This window comes from Cariama cristata, unplaced genomic scaffold, assembly GCF_000690535.1.
Source record: "Cariama cristata isolate BGI_N322 unplaced genomic scaffold, ASM69053v1 scaffold7509, whole genome shotgun sequence".
In the NCBI taxonomy this organism is placed as follows: Eukaryota; Metazoa; Chordata; class Aves; order Cariamiformes; family Cariamidae; genus Cariama; species Cariama cristata.
The window spans coordinates 39892-61572 of NW_009633978.1; the positions used below are offsets into that span (position 1 = coordinate 39892).

At 34.4% G+C, this 21681-nt stretch overlaps 1 protein-coding gene across 2 annotated transcripts in view; it reads left to right on the plus strand.

Moving 5' to 3' along the window:
• The window catches only part of RPS6KA3 (ribosomal protein S6 kinase, 90kDa, polypeptide 3), a 64514-nt gene that overhangs the window by 34476 nt on the left and 8357 nt on the right, over positions 1-21681 (plus strand). For both annotated transcript variants that reach the window (XM_009706980.1, XM_009706981.1), the window contains 11 exons: positions 620-726; positions 3086-3123; positions 3497-3639; positions 6849-6919; positions 10836-10924; positions 11193-11257; positions 11359-11461; positions 12279-12403; positions 14441-14566; positions 16398-16487; positions 20719-20877. In XM_009706980.1, the coding sequence (XP_009705282.1) occupies positions 620-726; positions 3086-3123; positions 3497-3639; positions 6849-6919; positions 10836-10924; positions 11193-11257; positions 11359-11461; positions 12279-12403; positions 14441-14566; positions 16398-16487; positions 20719-20877 (1116 nt within the window). The remainder of the gene's footprint in view (positions 1-619; positions 727-3085; positions 3124-3496; positions 3640-6848; positions 6920-10835; positions 10925-11192; positions 11258-11358; positions 11462-12278; positions 12404-14440; positions 14567-16397; positions 16488-20718; positions 20878-21681) is intronic.

Consider the following 21681-nt stretch of genomic DNA (forward strand, 5'->3'; position numbering starts at 1 on the left):
AACAAGGAATAGTTTATCTTCCTAACAGAAAATGTGGGATTGCTACCCGAGAACTTAGATATGCTCTTACCTAGGCTATTTCCTTAGTTTACTCTTTGATCTACCTTTTCTGCAGTTGCATCTCAGGCTGCATCGTGGGGGTTTTACCATCACTGTAACTTCTTTCTCATAGTATTTAGAGAGAGTCTCCTCAACACCAAGGTGCATATGCTTTTCTTGTCTGAAGATGAAATTCAGGCATTTATTGACTGGAAATGAAATGGTCACATCCAATGAAGAGGTAGTCACATTCTTTAAATGCTTCCCAAAATTTTTCGGTCCCACTACAATCTCTCTGTCAGTTCTCTTTAACAATCAGAAGCAAATAACCTCACTTTTGCAGAAAGAATAATATATTGGCTTCAGAAGTTCTTTTTCAATTATATATGGTGAAATAGTATCGGTTATAAAATCCTAGGTTTTGTCTAACTAAGAAATTTGAATTTAGAGGGTTTTGTATAGAAGTGAATTCGAGTATTATGAAGAATCAGTCTGCAAAACCACTGTTACAATTGATTAGTTGGTGCTGGTGTAAGCTTCACAGATTTTACATGTAAAATACATTGGTTTGCTTTTTCAGGTGATGTTCACAGAAGATGATGTTAAATTTTACCTGGCAGAATTAGCACTTGCTTTAGACCATCTACATAGTCTTGGAATAATATACCGGGACCTAAAACCAGAAAAGTAAGATTCCTCTGCACCAAATGCAGTGTATTAATTTGATTTCTATAGCACTTCTACCTATGTGCTTCTCTTTCCAGCTGTTAAACTTCAGTAATTTACTATATAAACTGAACATGGAGGGAGGTGGGGGAAGCTTGTGGGCTATTTTAATTAAAAAGATTGGATTTCATTTCCACTGGAACATGAGCATCTAGTTTCAGAGTGATAGGCCAAGTACTATAATCCATGTTACTTTAAAGAGTACAATGAAATATTCCTGCCTTTCACTTTCCAGGTCTTTTAGGGTGTATAATGGAGAAGAGGTCTTCTTCACCTTTTGTTTTTGTCATCATTGTAGAATTTCTGGGCTAGAGATAAATTTAGAAGAAATGCGCAACACAAAGTTACAGTTGAATGTTGTATCTTTGCATTTGAAAGCCTAACAGCAAACATTTTTTCCAATGCTGATTTTTAAAATGCAGTGCAGTAAGAGCAGAATAGAGTTTAATTTTTAAAGTAAAATATGAAAATAGTAAGTTACAGGCTTTTTTTAGTGTATTGACGATCACGTAATTACACTGAAAACTTAAAATAAACTTGAAGCTGCAATTCCAGTATGGTGTTGTGTATCAATATATTAGTCATCCATGCTTCATTTAAAAGACTGAATTCTGTCTCCTGTGTATGTCTTTCCTCCAGTAATTTATTTTTTTTTAGTTTTAGAAGATGTAAAGAAGAAAATGTCAGTGCTATCATCTGGAACATTTGAGCCTTTCAGATATAAATGTATGCTGTAGTGTTACTTTCTACCTGGAGGGGAATTTAAGTGACAATATAATACGTGCATCTTCTCTATTGTGCTTAATGACATAATTAACATACTCTGCCTCATGGCCAGGAAATCTGTAATAACTCTGAAGTTGCTGATGTCCTTGGCGATCCCACTTCTCTGTTATGGCTGTATGGAGAACTTGAAAATTCTGTGTGAGATAACCATCTCATGTAAAGTATTGATGGAAAAGAGCAAAAATGAGTAACAAGCATCACAGAACTTGGCTGTTCTGTGGAACTTCCATTAGGATAGGTTGTTCTTTCGTGCATCTCCTGGAAAAAAGACACTAATTTAAAAATGTTTAGCCCCGACTGACAAGAAGGGAAAGATTCATACTCAAATCAGAAATTTGGAGACTTTTGGCATGGGGTTGGACTTACAAATGAACAGGGAATGAATTATGTTTAAACTTTGGAAGTGTTCTGTTAAGTAATTCTGAAGTGAGGAAAAATAAGCTTACCAAGTGGAAAAAGTTCTTTGAAAAGCAAAGCGAGGCAACTTTTGTTATTTTGCTGACATTTACTTCCAAGAGGAAAAGAACAAAATAGGAATTGTCAGAAGACTAAATGGCTACTGCCTCAAACATAGTATTTTTTTTTTTTAATTGTACATGTCTATTCCTATTGAAAAGCCTTGGTTTTAAACCTGAGGTATATCTGATTATAAAAACCTATCAAAGGTTGAAATTACTTGCCAGTTATGGATGAGATAGTAGTAGCTCTCACAGGCTCTATCTATACTGTCAGGCTGTTTCCCACCATGGAAACTGCAAGAATGAAAAGGAAAGAGTAGGGGAAATCAACAAGTACTGTGTGCCTAGGTCGGTTCTCATCCCTGGGATGAAATGCAGCTTCCTATGGAAGCTGGAGGAACTAAGTCTGTTGTGTAGGTGGTGTTACAGAGTCCAGTCCTTGAATAATTTGCACGCTTTGAATTGCCATTATATTCAGTGGTGGTAAAGGTTAGTTGACATCTTCAGCAAGTGTGGCCTTTTTTGTAATTGAAATAACCAGGCGGAAGCACAAGGCCTGCTCTAAGTACAGGGCCCATGGGTCCACTCCCTTGGTACAAGAGAATATTTATTACTTGATGTTATTTGAAGTGGTCAACACCCTTTGAAACGGTAATTACAAATGAATACCCATTTTGTATACATATGCAAACATACATTCTGTTAACATGTCTTGCTCAGTTTAAGAGAAATGGAACTATATATATTTTTAACAATTGTGATGAGACATGCTGCAAATGGCCAAAACTGAAAGTTCAAGATGTTACTGCACAAAATGCTGAATTTAACTAAATAGTTAAATAGAACTCTGATATGCTGATTATGTTTCATAATTTTTAAAAAGAAAGAATTGAAGGAAAAGAAAATGTATAGTTTCAAAGTGTCTCCTCCTAATGATTCATTTTCATGCATGTTCAATTCTGCTTGTCTATGTGTATGTTGTTCTGTTTATTCCTAAGTGTTGTCAGCACATTGTCTGAAACAACAGTTAAAAGATACTTTAATTAGTTTGTTTTATTCTTTTTATTGTTTTTTAGCATCCTGCTTGATGAGGAAGGACATATCAAATTGACAGGTGAATAAAGGGAAATTGCAACACCTGGATCTTTTCTGTTCATAATAAAATCTTTGCGTTTTTTTCGGTAAAGCAATATGGTAAAATAAATAATTTTAACTGGTAGGTAATTTTGCTGTGGAGCAAATAGTGTAATTACTTTGAAATAAATGAAATATTTATATATCTCAATAAGATATCTGCTTTACAAGTATATCTGATGTTTTGGACCTATAATAACGCGAGGAGGGGAGGAGAATTCTGTAATTCCCATATATGTGTTTGGGTGTATATATGAGTGATATAAGCATCACATTTCACATTATGGCAAAATCATTAACCATGAATGATTTTTAAAAAATTTAAAAAAAATAACTTTTTTTTTTCCTTCCAGATTTTGGCTTAAGTAAGGAGTCAATTGATCACGAAAAAAAAGCCTACTCTTTCTGTGGAACAGTGGAATATATGGCACCAGAAGTTGTTAATAGACGAGGCCATACACAGAGTGCAGACTGGTGGTCTTTTGGTGTTTTAATGGTAGGTTTCTGGTAAATGTAAATACTAGCAAAACTCTGCGAGGTTTGGTGAAACAAATCAAACATTAAACTCTAAGGTGAGCTTTTAAATGACTTCTAACTACCAAAAGAGTCTAAATTATATGAAATTAATAACAATACCACAGAGTTTGGGTCAAGAACATGGACTAGGTCTCATATCGACACCAACAATATGCCATATTTTTGTTATCATTGAATTGAAATATGATGCATCTATTGTAGTTTGAATGTTACAGACACTACTAGGAATAGTAAAGTGTACAGGAAAATACTGTCTCTTCTAAGGCAGGGAAGAAATCTAGATCCAAATTTTAAATATGAATTTATTCTCAAGTGGGGGGGGTTTGTGTGGAGGGGGGGGGGGGGGGGGGGAAAGAGGAGTGACAACTTTCTAATTAGACTCCAGTGTAATTACAGGTTAGTGGAATAATGACAGCTGTTGGTCTGACACATCAAAATAACCTAAATGATGCTGAGCTGTTACGGGATATAGTTGCTCAGTTGCTTATGATGTTCCTGCAAGGAGTTAACTTCTATGAAGTTGCAGGGTCAGGGGAAATAATGTTTGTATCAAATAAGGCTTTGGAAAAGAAAATTAGATCATGTTTGGTATTTTAGGAATGCTGAATGGCTTTTAATATTTATAATTTTTGTGTGCATTTTTGACATAAAGATTAAATAATTGATTGTATTTTTAAAGAAAATGTTTTTGTTTCTTACTGCTTCTGCTACATATGACTGTAACAGTAAAACTAACATGTATGCTTTGTAGTACAAGAAGGACTCTTGTGTCTGAAAATAAGTCATCCTATCACCTTTTAATCATCTAGAATGCTGTTGTGATCTGAAAACTGACTATGTAAAAGTAGCACCTGATAACTAAACTCTCTCGAGACAGGCAAGCACACACACAGCCCTTCACAACTGCACATTTTCTCAGTAAGAACACAGTCCATTAAAAGATAATAACAGTTGCAGAATATTTGTTGTTGGTAACACAAACATAGTTAAACTTCAGCTTTACTTTATAAAGTTGGAAAACGTAATTTTATGCTTAGAAAGTACGTATGTTAAAATCGAAAATTGCTGAAAGATGTTAGACGTGACTGGTGCAGCTTTCACAGTCCGTGTGCTGCGTTTTAAACACTTTGGCTTATACTTTGAATACAAAAATACAACCTTAAAAAGCACATTCTCAGAATTAGTATATGGAATACAGTGCAGTTTTCTCTAAGACATGTTTTTGTTGCTTGCATGGTAATTTTAAAAGACAAGCTGTATGTATCCACTCTCAAGTCATTCTTAATTAGAATCTGTGCTGATTGAGAATTCAAGTGGTGGTTGGTGTGGTATGAGTACAATGTATCTAGATTGAACAGAACTTACAGCATAGAAACAGAGACTAGAAAGATATCTCAACAAATCATTTGGCCTCTTTTCTCCTGCTGCTAGACACTAAGTATATTTAAACCATCCTTGAGAAGTATATTCCAATTTGTCCTTTAAAACAGTGACAGTTTTAAGGGATGTCAGATATCTAAAAATATTCATTTAAAGTTTTCAGAAGCATTATGTATTTATTGAGGTACTTCCCTGCTGAAATAAAAGATGATAACTAGGGAAGGCCAATGTTGGCTTACTTTTAAAGTACTATTGGCCTACTGATGTTGGACTATAGTATTTTTTGCGAGGACAAAAACCACGTATACTACATTGTTAATACAAATGTGTATGCTTGTGACAAATAGGAGCTTGCTAAAGAAACTTTTTATTTCAAGCAAGTGTAAGCAAAACATGCAGCACTACAAATTTACCTTTAAAAAAGTTGTTTTGCAAGTGCAATTTGTGAAGATCATTCTAAACAATAAACAAAAGGTGAATGTTTGAGGGTTTTTTTTATAGTTTTGGCTTATGCCTCTCACATCTTCCTGACAATTGTCTTAAGTGTTAAAGTTAAAAGTAGGCTTTTTTTCATGTTGGCATTATATTAAATTTAAAATTTTAAATATATGTATGGATATAAAAAATAATATTTAGAGTAAAAAGTATCTAGCAGTAGTGAAGCATTGGCAGCTTTTATTCTCTGAATACTTTATAGAGTAGTAAGAAATTTTAAATTTTATTTTAATAGAAGGGAGTTTTAAAGAATGCTGTTAATGCAACTTCATACTGTTATTGTAGATCTAAGAATAACACAGTCACACATTATTCACTCAAGTTATCCATGTACATTTTTAATGCTTTGCAATCTGAATGTTTGGGTCATACCAGAAAAGAGGATACCTAGTGTTCACAATGACTTAAGTTTGTGTAAACTGTTCAGAGGGTTCCTTTATAATTATTTTAATTTTGATGGCTTTAAGTGTATGCCATGAAATTTCATTAAACTAAATTGTTTTTCAATTCTTAAACTAAAAATCAGAATTCCTGCCTCAGAGTTGTTGGCTGCTGTGACTGCTGCCAGTCTGCTTTCACTACCTCACTTAAATCTGATATCCCTGCAGTATACCAGAGCCCAATAGAAGTGCCTTTATATTTATCTGTTTTTACTCAGTCACTTTCAGAACAAATCAGTATTTTAACAGTGTCTGTTGCCTACTACCAGGCACTGTAGAATGTGCATGGACGTACTGTGTAGCTCTTACGTGTTCCTTCAGGCTTTATTTCCGCTGTATGCATACAGTAACCACTTTTCATCATGCATGTCTTTGTCAATCAACTAACCTTTTTCCCCTTTCCAATGAAGGCTATGTACATGCCAATTTAAAAAATTTTGATCTTTTTAAATATCTCTGCATGAGGAGAAATAGTCACTAACTTTTGAAAGGGGAATCTTTTTCCCTACCCTCCGACTCTCTTGAAAACTAAAATACCATAGATAGAGATATAGATCAAGTCTTCCAACAATAAACTTTTTAGGCAGAAATGAAACATAGAATCTTATAGTCTAAATTGTTCCAATAAAAGCATGTAAAGCAAGGTATCGATGTAAGAAAATATTGTGCAGCCTTAAAAATGGCAAAGGCTGCTCAATGTTCATAGTACTTTAAATTGTACAATGAGAAGTTGTTTTGCACAGACTTGATTGTTAACATGCATGAATTTTGGAAGGTTAAGATGCTAAGTAGTTTTGTCAAAAATTAGATTTTGTCCAGGTAATGTAATTGATGAAAGTTTTACTCTATACAGTTTGAAATGCTCACTGGTACTCTACCTTTCCAAGGGAAAGACAGAAAAGAAACCATGACTATGATTCTCAAGTGAGTACACTCTTATTTATATATCTCATCAGGTATTCTACAGGGATGCCCTCCGGGCTGCAATATCTAATTTCTTCTCTTCCCTCATTTCCAAAGGTACTGGTAAATCCTCACTCCCTATTCCATACTATTAATTCCCTTTGCTGCTTATCTAATTTGCATTTCTATTCCTCCCCCATACCAGGTACAAAGAATTTCATAGCAGCTCTTTACTTTGTAATAATAACTTCTCGAACCATATGCTTCCTATCTTATTTCCATTTTTTTTTAACTTTCTTATCCTTTTTGAGAACTTGTGCATTTTTTTACTTTTTCCTTCTTGTTTTTTGGTTTAGGTTTGGGGTGGATTTTTTTTTTTGGGGGAAAGTATTTTCTCTCCTTATCCTTCTGTATATTACCAGCTCCTCACCGTACTTCTTTATATTACTGGTGCTGCCAACAACTTGCTTCCTTGATACTTCCCCTGTTTGCTAAAGTGTATCCTCCCTTACGTACTCTACTATGACTTTCCCAGGCTCCAATTTTCCCCTTTGCTATTTCCAGTGTAGATTTTGCATTAGCTATATTGTGGAAATTGCTTTCCTTCATGCAGTTAACATTGTTCTTTTTGCTAATGAAGGCCTGCTTTTTTTTTTCCTTGCTGATCCGATCCCCTACATATTCTATGAACTAATACTACCTTTGACATAATTGTCCCACTTTGGGGACTGTAGCCTAACACTGTGCAAACAACTCTGTTTCCTCATGTCATAGTTTCACTTCTCTGTTTCCATCCATTTTTTACTAATATAATTTTTTTTTCATGGAAGCTCATAAAACTATTTTAGTTTTCTCATTTGTTTTCTGGTTCATTGTTTATCATTGTTCTTAGTCCCGTTACCACTTGTCTACCCATATATCGAAGCCAGCATTTCTTTTGCACCAACAGCCTGTTTTGAAAAGTTAAAGATATGAAATCCTTTCATGTTTGTTCTAAGTAATTAGAATGTGAAAACTGCTAGAAGACAAACTCATTCTTTTCCTTGCTCTTGCTTTCATAATGCAGACATGTTACATTATTTTTTGCCCTTGTTTTTTCCTCATATTTGCGAATGTATTTAATGATGCTAGTTTCTTCTGCTGCCTTAACACCCCACCAATTCAAACCTTCATGTTGAGATTATTGAATGCCTTTAACTAAAAGCTTCTATCTATTCACAGCAAGTGTAAACTCCTTCTGACTACCTCCTATTTACAAGAAGCTAGTCTGAGATAGTTCTACTGCACTCTATTTCAGAAGCCATGCATTTTTTTTCTATCCGTGTCTCACAAGTCACATCTTTCTCTTCTTTCCTCTGCCTGCATGTGACTCCACTCTGTTCCTCAACAGTCTTTCCACTGTTGCTACAAAAATCTTCTGTATTCAGTTGCCATGTAGAATATCCTCCTTGCATCTCCCCAGTTAATTGACATTCATAATTACTTTCAGATTTCATCTGAGCATGTATCTCTAATTCTCTTTTCAACTTCTTTTTCTCACCTTCTAGTCTTTGTCATTGTTGTTAGTTTCATAGTGCTGCACAAAAAATGTGGTATAAAGTAAAGAAACTTTACCTCTGGTTTAATGTTCTGTACACTTATGATTATTACATACGTATAAATCAGTTTTGCTATTGGTAATATGAAGAGCTGAAAACCAAGGTATTTTAAAGTCTTTTTTGATAATTTCACATTTTTTGTCTGGCTCCATAAGAATGGCAGTATATTTTCTTTCTATTTTCTGTATACCAGCAAATGTACTGTATTTCTTCTAAAGTTTTTCGTAAAACTATTTAAAATGGACAGGTGTGCATATGAATTCATATTTTCATAGTGTATCATTTGAGATACATTGCTTTTCTTACCTTCTGTTCCTGGAAATCTGCAGAAAATATATTCTTCTTACAACACATGTTTTTCTGGGCTCTTTATTTCTGACAACATTAACAGGACAAGTTTTTGTTTATTTTTGTTTGGTTTGCCTAAAACTAAGGAACTCTGCAATTTGAAGAAATCATAGTTTGCAGCAATAAAGTTAACTTTTTAAAGCATCTTTTCTCCTTTACTGAAGAGGTATGCTTTCATATACATACAGAAATGTCAGAAAAAAAGTTGCTGTCACTCATGTAGTTAGTTGTATAACCTAGGAACTCTGAGGACCTGGTGATCGCCTTTTGTTCTTCTGTGTCACATGGCCAGTAAAGGATTTCTGAAAGGTGCTCCTTCATGATGGAAATGGAGCAATGACGATCTTTATCTCTGTGGTTTGCACAAAGGCCTCCAATTCACTCCACTGTGGACTGCAGTACATACCAGTCCTCTAGAATTTTGTCTATGTATTCTGTTTCTGTTAATTGAGTCACTTTTCCATAAGATTAACTGCAGTTATGTTTTTGGCCTGGTTTTAGATATTTTCTAAGCAGTTGACCTCTCATGCTGAACCTCCAGGGCTGCATCTTACTTGTTGGAGCTGCTTTGGATTATAACAAGACAACGATTTCCACCCACTCCAGTGCAGTCCTGTCATATTTAGTTGTCTGTTCTCTGTCCTTCAATAACATTGTAAATCATATCATTGCACTTCTGCAGAAAATGTGTTCCTTGCTTCCTTCTTACAGTGTAGCTCTGTGATACTTCGCTGTGAGCAGAAATGACATCAAGTGAACATGCAATGAAATCACTGCATAGAAAGTGCATGAGTACGAATTCAGCTATTCAGCTGCTAGTCGTGCATAGCAATCGGGGAAGCACTGGATGGCCCACTGCCCATTCCTCCACTGCACTGGTGGTCTTGATCTGCTGTAGTATGTTATTGAAGAGCCCAAAGAAGGCAACATTTTCCGGCTTTCTTCACACCCCCCCCCTTTAAGGTTAAAAGGAATGGAAAATTTAGTAAATTCTAGTTTTAAAATCATGAATAGCGAATCAGTGGCAACATGTATGCACTTGCTGAAGTGACACAGAGATGGACATCTGCAAATAGCTGGAACACAAGGCAAATCATGTCTTCTGGTTGAAACACAGAGAAAGCTTGTGTCATGGATTGTTACAGAAAAATACAAGGTACAGGTTGAATGAAAGATGGAAAGGAGAGAATTATATCCATCCTTACCATTAGCATGGTCATAAGAAAAAGTGAGACCTAGTAACAGTAAGAGGGTGGAGGCTCAACTTTGAATGAAGAGGAGGAAAACATGGTGAGGATTACAAAAGAAAATTAAATGACAGAACTACAAAAACTTAAATCTAAAAATTCAAGACTGACAAGTTGGAAAGTAGTATTTGAAATAGATGGGGGGGCTGGCAAAAGAAATAAGGATGGGAGTGAATATTTTTCTCTCTCCCCCCCTTTTTTTTTTTTTTTTTTTTGTTTACCTGCTAATCTTGCAAGGTCTGTCCTACCTTAATTCAATTTCTATCTTCTAGCTTAGGTTTCCTGTTGTTTTGCTTGGGTGTTATTGGTGTATGTCATACTGTGGTAGTTTTCTTACCCCTTCTAAAATGCCTTTTATCTTATTACCAGAATGGATTTGCTTGTTTGGTGTCATTTGGTAATAACTGGACTTAAAGGGGATCAAAGCATATTACAAAAAATTTACAAGTTGTAAACTGTTATCCTATAACTATTCTTTTCTACATTTTTTTACCACCTCTTCCTCTACTTAAGTTCTTGAGTCATTACTGAAAATATTATACTACTCAAAACAGGAAAAAAAGAAAAAAATAAAGGTTTACATGACTGACAGCACTTTTGCTCTATTTCTGATGTCTGAAGGCAATTTCTCAGTGATGCTATTTTGTTTGTTATGGATTTGTTGAATGACAAAGGACAGGGGGAATGCAGAGTTAATTCTTACCTAAATATGTTTGTATGCTATTAATTGTTTTTGTTCTATAGGGCCAAACTTGGAATGCCTCAGTTCTTGAGTCCTGAAGCACAGAGCCTTCTGCGAATGCTCTTCAAAAGAAACCCAGCAAACAGATTAGGTAAAGTATTTAGCAGAATATTTTAAATTTGATCATAATATTGATAACGTCAATGATCATTAAACTGACTAAATAAATTTACAGTTTCTTGTGTAAAATAGGCTCTGAAGTAAGAATATAGTTTGCCTGTTTGCTCTTCTAATGATCGACAAAATATTATAATTTCTGCTATTCATATGTCTAAAATTGATGCAGAAAAAGTAAGAAAAATAATTTTGCTAGTCAAATGAAAAACATAATTCACAGACATTTTCCTTCCTTATAAAAGGAGCTGGTCCGGATGGAGTTGAAGAAATTAAGAGGCATGCATTCTTTTCCAAAATAGATTGGAATGTGAGTATCTAATTCAAAATTAATTCAGTAAATTTCTTCATTAAGTGTTTGGTGGTGTTGTATAGCTTTTTAATTCACTCTGGTCTATGCATTCGCTTCAGAAATTGTACAGGAGAGAAATTCATCCCCCTTTTAAACCTGCAACTGGCAGACCTGAAGATACATTTTATTTTGACCCTGAGTTTACTGCAAAAACTCCAAAAGGTAAAAAGAGAAGAAATAAACAATTTACATATTCAAAAATTAGAAACATTTTTCCTGTTCAGCTTATGTAAAGTGTCTTGTTCTTCCAGGTGTTGCTGGGCTAAATGAATGCTCACAGACAAGTATTCCGTAGTTCATAAAAGTTTTTGTGGTCTTCAATGTAAATATATCATGAGGGACAACTGAATTGTCCTGTGTTAAAAATAAAGTAATCCTTAGCAACAAAACATATACATAAGTTCAATTTTACTTATCTAAGTAATCTCACTTTTTTAATTCAAAAATATTATCTGTGTCTCTAAAGGCTATATTCTATGGCTTCATTTAATTCGTGATGGTGACTCTACATACTACATGTATGTAGAAGCTTAGTCATTTCAGACTTTGGGTGGCAAAGTTGCTGTTTCAGTGCAATCTGCCTCTGCATAGTTTTACACTGAGCAATTCAAAATATGATAGAAGTTTTTGTCTTTACAAATTTAGGGTGTAACCAAAATTTGAGGAGTTCTCCTCCATAAATATAACATAGATATGCTGCTATATGTAAATATTTTCTACAAAGTACTGTTTTTTGTATAATGAAACATTGTCTGACAGTAATATTAATCATTGTAGTTGTTGATGATCAGTTGTTTCTAGATGGTAGATGCAAAACAATTGAGTAATTATTTGTATTTTGGTCCTCAGAAACATTTTCTGCAAATTCTAGTTTCTGTGTACTTTATAGAATAAAGCTATAGTTCGCTCTTCAGAGTAGACGTAATCTCATCTCTAAACTTTAAAAACTCTGCTGGTAAGTAGATGATGTGTTTTTCAGATTCGCCTGGTATCCCACCTAGTGCTAATGCACATCAACTTTTTCGAGGATTTAGTTTTGTAGCTATTGCATCAGATGATGAAAGCCAAGCAATGCAGACAGTTGGAGTCCACTCAATTGTCCAGGTGAGTACATCTGCTTTAAAAAAAAAAAAAAAAAAAAAAAAAATATCAGTAAAGCAGTATTGCCATCTCTTGGGAGGGGGATTGTTTCCTTCATCACAGAATGAAATGACAAAGTCATTATCAGCTTTATACCAGGAAAGTAAAGATCAGGTTATTTTATCCAAACAAAACCTCTGAAGGTGCAGGACCTGTTTAGGTACTGAGCAGCCAGAGGTGTGAATAGGCTTCAACCCTTAAATGAAAACATTCTACCATGTGTACTATATTAACTCTTTAATATCAAGCCATAATTATAAGGTGAAGGGGAAAAACAGACATCGTGATCTTTTTCCCCTGTGCATGAAAATATCAGCTGATTGCTGCAGTGCAGTAGGAGGCACTGGAGTACAATTGTGAATTATATCTGGATGTTTTGGACTGCTGTGCATTTTTGAACCCATGACCCAGGGCATATTCCATCCCTCCAAAGCCACTTTAAGTTAATGTGCTAATCTGTGATATTTTGTGATTAATTTCAGTGTATCACACAAGTAAATGTTACAGTCAAGCTTTGGCTTCCTAGCAGTATTAGAATGACTCAGTATAGCGTCCTATATTAATAATTGTGAGGTTGTCACTTTTAACAGACTAATGCAGTTGCTATTCTTACATATTTTATTATTACCAGTACTGCTTATTTTTGGACAACAAACCTTTGGTTAGGTGCAGTTTTGTGTGCGACAAGAAAGGAAGGTGGACCTCATGCTAGAATAGGGGGGAGGCATGCCTTGCCTCTTTATGAGGCTGAGGTCATTTTAAAAGCATGTTTCAGTACTGGAGAGTTTACAACCAGTGGGGAAAAAAAGCAGATGCATGTACAGGAAAGAAAACTGGAAGACCTCTGCAAAAATTGTATTTCTACCTCCTCTTTCTGCTTTTAATAATTCTAATTACCGAGGAAGACTGACTAGTGAAAACCAACTGCTATTCTAAATTGTGTTGAAAACTTACTGGTGTATAGGTAGGAATAAAAAGGTATGCTGTATGATTGCATTTATTTATATTTTTCACTGCAAGGATATTTTGCAAATGTCTGAGAAAATTTTTAAAAAACAGTTTATTCCAAACTTGAATAGCTCTTGTATTTCTTTAATCCTCTTATTGTGTCTAGAATAGTCATAACATGCTTGCTTGTACACATTACCTGTTTCATGTTTAATAAACCATTACATTTCAAGGGGTTTTGGATCCTTTATTATTCTAAAGAAGCTGTCTGATTTATGTATACATGTCAGAATGAATGCTGGTCCTGAAGTCTTGCTAAAAGTTTCTGCAAGCTATTCTATGCTCCTGCTTTCCCACATAGTTCTGTGGATGAAATTCTTTCTCTTAGTATATGGTTTCCTTCTCTTGTAAAGGTCTGTTTCTCTGCTGCCTTTCCTCTGTGCCCCTCAACCACTTCCTCACTCCTGTTTCCTCTTTTCTGTGCTGCAGGATACCCAGATGGTTTCCTGCAAATGCTTTGCATCCTTTGCACAAACTCCTTATACTAGAACACCATTTCCTTCCCTTACAAGAGTGAACACTTGTCCTTCTTTCAGCTTTTTATTTCTGTGAAAGGATTTTTGACTGCCATTCAATGCAATTTCCAGTTAATCTGATTCTATTCGATATGCCTGAATTTTCCAGCTGGCATTCATCTTTTGAGATAATAGAAACAGTCATGCTTTTTTACCATTATTTTATCATTATTTTATCACATATCTTCTGATTGTCTTTGTTTTGGAAATTCTCTTCTTAAATTAATAAATCTATAACCAGAAAAATAGTGTTGTCAGTTTTTAAAATACAGTCTGCATTATTTACAATGTGTCTAATATATAATTTATCTCATATTAATATCGAACAGAAGGTAGTGGTTATTTAGACCACTTTGACCTAGTACAGCCATTGGTTTAAAATTTGAAGCAAATCAGTAGGAATTCAAAAACTTATTTTTAATATAGAGGTCAGTCATATATTTAGAATATTCATCAATTGATAATGTTATTTTGGTAGCAGTTGCACAGGAACAGCATTCAGTTTACTGATGGATATGAAGTAAAGGAAGATATTGGAGTTGGGTCTTACTCTATCTGCAAGAGATGTATTCATAAAGCTTCAAACATGGAATATGCTGTAAAGGTAATTACTTTGTTATAAAACACACTGTTTTCAGGTTTTAGCATTGTAGACATTGGGCATCATTAATTTATGTGCTATAAAGAACACAGCAAATTAAGATTATTTTTTTTTTTAATATAAAAATTTTTAGATGCAAATGTGAATTATACTAATCAACTAGATAGGATATTTACTGGCAGGTATTTATATAGATAACAAAACCCATAACAATTCTATATGCTGGCTTGGATGGTGAAAAGCAATTTTCAGTCTTTGAAAAACCTTTGCAATTATGGTAAAACTGATGGGCGTTACATCATTGCTTCTAGAAGGAAAGGTACTATGAAAAGCTTACGTGACTTTTCATCATTTTTTAAAAATGTGATTGATTACTTTTATTTAAACATAGCTATATGTGGGGTTTTTGCTTCCAAAGTAGATTCATAAATTGTCAGATAGCTAGGAGGTCATAACAGTGCTTAAGTCTGGTATACCTTCCAGACTAAACTTCATCTCTTGGTCTTTGCTTGCTAGTTTTTAACAAGGTTTAATGATGTTGTTTAAGGTTTAACAATGTTGGGTTTATGTTATTCTATCGGGCTTTCTAGCACTTCTTTGAAGGCATTAAATTCTTAGTTGAAATCAGTAGAGTTCCCAGAAGTGGAATGATAAGGTTTTTTGTCTTTCTATATAACCCTGTGGGTCTGAATGGTTACTATGAAAGCAGGAGTATGGATTGGAAGACTTTAAAAGAAAAAAAAAAGGGGGGGGTTGGAATTTAAATCCTGTACTATGAAGTGGTTCTCTTTTTGAATTGTTGAACAGTTCACCACTTAAATATGTAAAATGCAAAGATAAGTATGTTTTGCTGTATCTTTGTACACAGATTGTCTACTGGAAGCCCTCCAATTTCAATTTGGTAGTTACATACTTGGCTTTTATCCTGGTTCAGACCAGGAACAAGTTTGACTTCTGTACTTTCTTCCAGTTTCAAGAATTACTTCAAATTGAAAGTACTAGCATAGCTGTTAATTCTCTATGATATAACATTTATTGTGAAGGTTGCCTCGCTTTTCTGTTGCCTCTGTTGTGGCTTTTTTCCTCAAGGAATCATGAAAAAAAATAAGGTGATCAGTATCCAAAGTGTTAGGATGGTGCTGGTAGCAGTAAGGGCTTAAGGATGTCAAGACGAAAAGAGATGGAGAAAACATATGGGGAAATTCTACAGTTCAGAAGGAGAGCAAAAAAGGAGAAGAACAAGAATACTTTTTAAGTAGGGCAAAATAATGTTTTCCTTGTTTGCACAAGGAGAACTTCAGAGCCTGATAGCAAGCCTCCAGAGGTTCAAATGAACTTTCATAATGAAATGCTTGTCTGAATTAACTCTGAGAAATTTTTCCTTTTTCTTCTTTTTGATTCCCTTACTCTCCTGCTTTGTCTTTTGCTGTACTAAATATTTGTTTGAGATTAACTTTGTTAAAATCAGTTCATTAACATTGTCAAACCAGTATCTTATGTCAAATTAGGAACTTCCTATTTTATTAAATGATGTATGACTGAAGTCTTATTTACTGAACAGCCTTGCATTATTTATCACATCCTGATGGATCAGATCACTTATCCTCCAAAGTTGTTTTCAACTGAGAGATTTATTTTTTTTCCATGTTTTTCCAACATTTTTTGCTTTACCTTGCTATTCCAATTTAACAAACTTTGTTTTGGTTATAATCCATGCCCTTTACCAACAACAAAAAATACTGCTTGTCTGTTTATGCTAGTAAGCACACCGCAGTGTTATGCTATATAATATCCACGAAAAGAATTATGCCTATGTTTCTATTTGCTCTTACAGATTATTGACAAGAGTAAGAGAGATCCAACAGAGGAGATTGAAATCCTACTGCGCTACGGACAGCATCCAAATATTATTACCCTAAAAGATGTAAGTAGTGTGTTAAAGACATCCTTTAGGGTATTATAATTGCACACCATTTTCTAGTTTGAGAGACAACAAACTACATGTTTTAGATTTATGTTAATGTTTTTCAGTATTAAAAGATAAAACAATGTCCTAATGCAATTTATTCAACAATATCCAATTTTTTACTGAGATGTCTCATTGCCGTCTTTTAAAGATGCTCGTATTTTGGTACAACATAAACCTAAGCAGTCAAATAATTCATCCTTCATAAATCCTAGCACAGGAATAATTCATTTAATGTTGGCTGTATTTTTAAAGGAACAAGCAAGTTTTTTGATTGCTTAGTTAACTTCAAATGTACTTTTGTTTACGTTAGTCGAAAGCAATTTTAAAGTACTTTATATAATAACTGAGGACTTGCTGTTAGCACAATACCCAAAGTGATTTTCATGGACAGTAGAGAGTATTACCCAGTAATGGACAAAATCTTTTCATATTCATGGTCATCACTTTTCTTTACTGAGTATCTTTTTCTGGGTTCTGTATGGAAGATTAGCTAGCTGCTTTTTTTTTTTCTTGTATTATTTGCTCTGACCATGGAAACATTTTAACCATAAACAGCAAAGATTAGCATAAGTTGGGAGGTAGAGGTTTTTCATAGTGAACAGTAGATTCTGATGATCTAACAGAAAAAGAAAATTGTCTTTCTCTCCTTGATTATGCATTAAAGAGGATTAAAAATTAAAAAGGCATATGCTTAATGACCTTCTTAGTCTGTAGGAAAGTATTCTGGTCTCCAAAACCAAACCTCAAGCAAAACAGCTAACCATTTCCAGGAAGCTGAGCTCAGCTGAAGGGAGATTCTCAGACATTTTGAAGTCATTAAAACAGTAGCTCATAAATACTGTGGAGATGAGTACTAGAGAACTCTGCCTAAGTTCTTCTCCTACCATAATCTTCCTTCATTTTATCAATATCATGTAGTTTGGCCCTTTCTTGGGAGAACAAACTAAGATATGCAAGGGAGCCCACCATGGAACTTACCTTATTGCAAGCTAGATATCATAATTACAATCCCACTTTCTGCTTGTTCTGCTTCACCTGGTTGGACAATAAAGCTACCTGAAAGCAACTGTGCTAACACGGAACCTGCATCAGCATTCACATTGGTTTTAGTGCTGCATGCTAGGTTTATGTGTTACTCTAATTCATAATAGATTATGTTATTTAAGCAGGAAGACAAACATAAGGGATGTGAGTATTTACCTGAACCTTTAGCATTATGAATGTTTTACACTGAGAGCAGAGAAACCCAGGCAGCCTTGAAAAGTTGCTGCATATGCTGAATTATTTTACTCTGTAATTAATTCTTCTTCATCATCATCAGTCATCTTCCAGCAGGAGCCATCTTTCATTCACACCAACAGTAATACACAAATAGCAAAAGGAGACTACAAAAAAAAAACACACCTGAAGTTCACAGAGGAAGACAGACAGTAGGCTGTAATTCTCACTTATTTCTACTTCAGATCAGTTCCCCAAGCAGAGTTTATGAAAGTATGTCCAGTGTAAGGAAAAAAGTATAGGATTCATATGTAATAGAAACTTGTCTTAATATCCACTACTGTAAGAATTTAACATTGTTTTAAATTTTCATTGTCCTAATATAGATGTGCGGGGCAGATTGCTTACATATCCCACAATATAGTGGTTTGCTATCACAGCTTTCAGAGGAAAGAATAAGGAGTACTTGGCCTTCAGGCTCAATTTTTCATTCAGTTCCACACCAAAATTTAAACGTTTCTGTTTTGAAATGCCAAAATAAAAGGTTTCCGCATTTAATGCATGTCTTTGGAAATTACTATTCTGCAAGAAATAATTTCTTTCTTTTCTTGAATTTCAAGAATAAATGCAGTAATATTTGCATTTAGCTTAGGATGGAAACTTTCACTCTTGCTCAGCCTTTTTATGTAATTTAATTCTGAAGGTGTTTGGATTGAAACAATGGATATTCAAAAGACCAAATTCTTTCTGCAACGCACAGTCCTCTGGGGTTTTTCCTTCTGATTGTTATCAGTGGTCTTTTTCAGTTACACAGTATAAAAACAAAAGAAGGAGCTACATTGTGCTAAATCAGATGTCCTTCTTATCCAGTATCCTGCCTCTGACAGTGGCCGTTAGTGGATGCCTAGGAAGCAAGTGTAAGAATGGAGAAAGCACACAGCTTCCAACAAACCAGTGCCTAGAAATTTGCTATGCCAGACCATTATATGTATTTAACCATTTTTTACCTACTAGCTACTGTTCTGTAACAGAAGTTTTGTCCTGTTTTGAGTTATTTAAATCATTGATTGAAGAATCTTTTCAGAAGCATTTTAGAAACCTGAATACAGTATATCGAGTCTCCCTGTCCAAGTGCGTATTTATGACTTAAAAACCCCCCTCCTAATAGGCATGTGAAGTCTCATTTCACTTTGCTAAAACTATGTTCTCTTTCTCCCTTACATTATATTTTGTTCATGTGCTTACATCTGTTTCTCGCTATAGTTTCTTTCAGTTTACCTGGTAGAGAAGACATACTGACTGATCTTTGACATGTGCCAGGAGTTCATTTTAAAAACTAGCATCACGTTTATGATCTCAGCATAATACTGTGCACCTAACTGTGAAGAAAACTTGAACAGTAATTGTTCAGTGCAAACAACTAAATTGATAATACCATTTGAGAAATTGGGACGAGAGGAATGGTTTGTTTGGGGTGGGGTTTTTTTTTTTGGCAGAGAGGACCAGGAAGGGGTAGCAGATAAAATAGTAACCAAATGCAAATTTTGCTTGAATGCCCCGTGCAGTACTGAGATTTCTGTGCTCTCTCGTGTCAAATGAAATAAGCTTATTTCCTCGTGTTATACCAGGATTAGAGGGAACATGTCTATTAAAAAAAAACCCAAACAACTTAAATGCCAGTTTAGAATTTAGATAATTCTGCTTTTTAATTTAAAGACTTAATACAAACACATTCAGATGATCAATCATTTATATTTCATGGGGAAAAAATTGCTGTTAAATGAGAACATAGAAACCCATCATGTCTTCCTCTCTTTAAGATCATAAGCTTGTAAAGCCTGCAGAATTATTTCTTTAGCGCTCTTCCTCTTTTTTTATTTGGCGAGAAAATAAATCATTTTAGTATAGTTAAGAGCACAAAAATTTCTAAGCTTAGAACCTTAGTAGCCTGTATTTTCCAGGTAGCTCAAGACAAGGAAACTGGGATGAAAACTCTTTTTTTTAATTTAACTGATATCTATTCCTAAATTTATTTTACTGCAAGTTGGAAAATTGTTTCTGCTTAAACACAAACTCATTTTTATTTCACATGTATTACTGAAAAGAACAATTCCAACACTACCATAAAAAATAGGTTGAAATAATAATATGGAACAGAGTCTGTAAAAGGTTTTGCTAAAGCAGGAACCACTTTCTGGATTAAATTAAAACTCCAACAAAGTGCAACTGAAATGAAAAGCTTAAGTATACCTTAAAATGTGTTTTGATATAGTTCAGTCTGTAGTGCCCCCTGGTGATAATACAAATAATTATCAACTGTTGTCTCCCCAGAAGATAAAAACCATGCAAAAAATAAGCCATTTTCCATAACTAGAAGGGCTAAAATATACATATTTTTATTAGTTTTAGACTTTGGTACAGGCTTTATGTACAAAGTAATGTATAAGTTCTAGGCTTTTATCATAGCAGCTTTGTATGCGTTAACTTCAGTGTTCACAGAGGCTATTTGAGGTGAATTTAGATTTATTTTTTTCTTTTTGTCTGAGTGTTCAGTTGGAATGATCTCTGTTCATATTTGTAATTTGGTGTAATAATTGCTTCTAGAATTAGCTCTAGTTTTTCCTTAATTAGACTAGTTTCCATTTATTACTACTTCTTAATTTCTCCCATGTGTAGTTTAATTTGTTTCAGTAAAACTGTGTGGCAAAAACTCATGTTACCCATCTTTTTTTGTCTTTAAACATTTACATGCCAGTATTTTTATGTTATTTCATTACTGTACTACCTCTTTGTATAAGGTTTTCTGATCATTTCTGAAGATGAACGATGTTTGGATAGTGTGTGGAGTGAGAAATATGGGAAAAATAATTGAAGAAAACAGCTTGTGGATGCACCTGCACTATCTCTGTGCAATTCACAGGAAGAGAATAAATATTTTGAAGTTTACATCTTTATGTACTTTTTGCAGGTGTATGATGATGGAAAATACGTATATGTAGTAACAGAACTTATGAAAGGAGGAGAACTGCTGGATAAAATTCTTAGGCAAAAGTTTTTCTCAGAACGAGAAGCTAGTGCTGTTCTGTTCACAATAACAAAAACAGTTGAATATCTCCATGCACAAGGGGTAAGTTTTCATCTTGGACAAAATGCTTATAGATGTTAATATTCTTCTCTTTCAGAAGTATAAACTCACATCTTGATATGTTCCTTCTGTGCAGAAATTAAGTAATTTTTGGTAAATAATTATGTTGCAGCAAAAATGTGTTGAAATCAAAACGTTTTTCATCAGCTGTGTAGATGTCCAGATAACGGAGACAATGCAACTATTTCTGTTGTCTTTCATGCAAACTGTCAGCAGTTCTGTGGAATATGCAGATAAGGACTAATAGACAGGATATGAGAGGAAGTAAGCCAGGAAGAAGTGCTAGGACCAGTGCTGTTGCTTAGTCGTGGGACCTAATGTAATTCCAACCCCATCCTGTGATAGACCCTGAAAATTTATTTTCCACCTATCACACTTGTAATTTCTTCCACTTCCTGGTTTTGAAGAACATGGTTTATGACTTGTAATCCTGCACCATAGGGTCAAGAAGTTGTAGCAGACTGTTAGGAGAAAGAAAATTAACGCTTCAGGAAATTAATTTGGAGACAGAGGAAATAGTTCAAAGATAGAGAAGGCCAGTGTGACAACTGCATGGCAAGGATGACAAGTCATGTTGCATTTTTAAGTAAACAAGAAAAGGGGGATAGAGAAAAATCAGAAAGTAAAGGTGCAAGGAAAAAGTCAAGCTGCTAACACCTAATGTTATTATCCAAGAAAAGATGCTTCGGAACGCATAGTACTCAAATTATTTTAAGAAACAAATAAAAATTCAGCACACACTGTCATTTCTGGGAGCTATTATTTCAGATCAAAGTTATCTTTTGT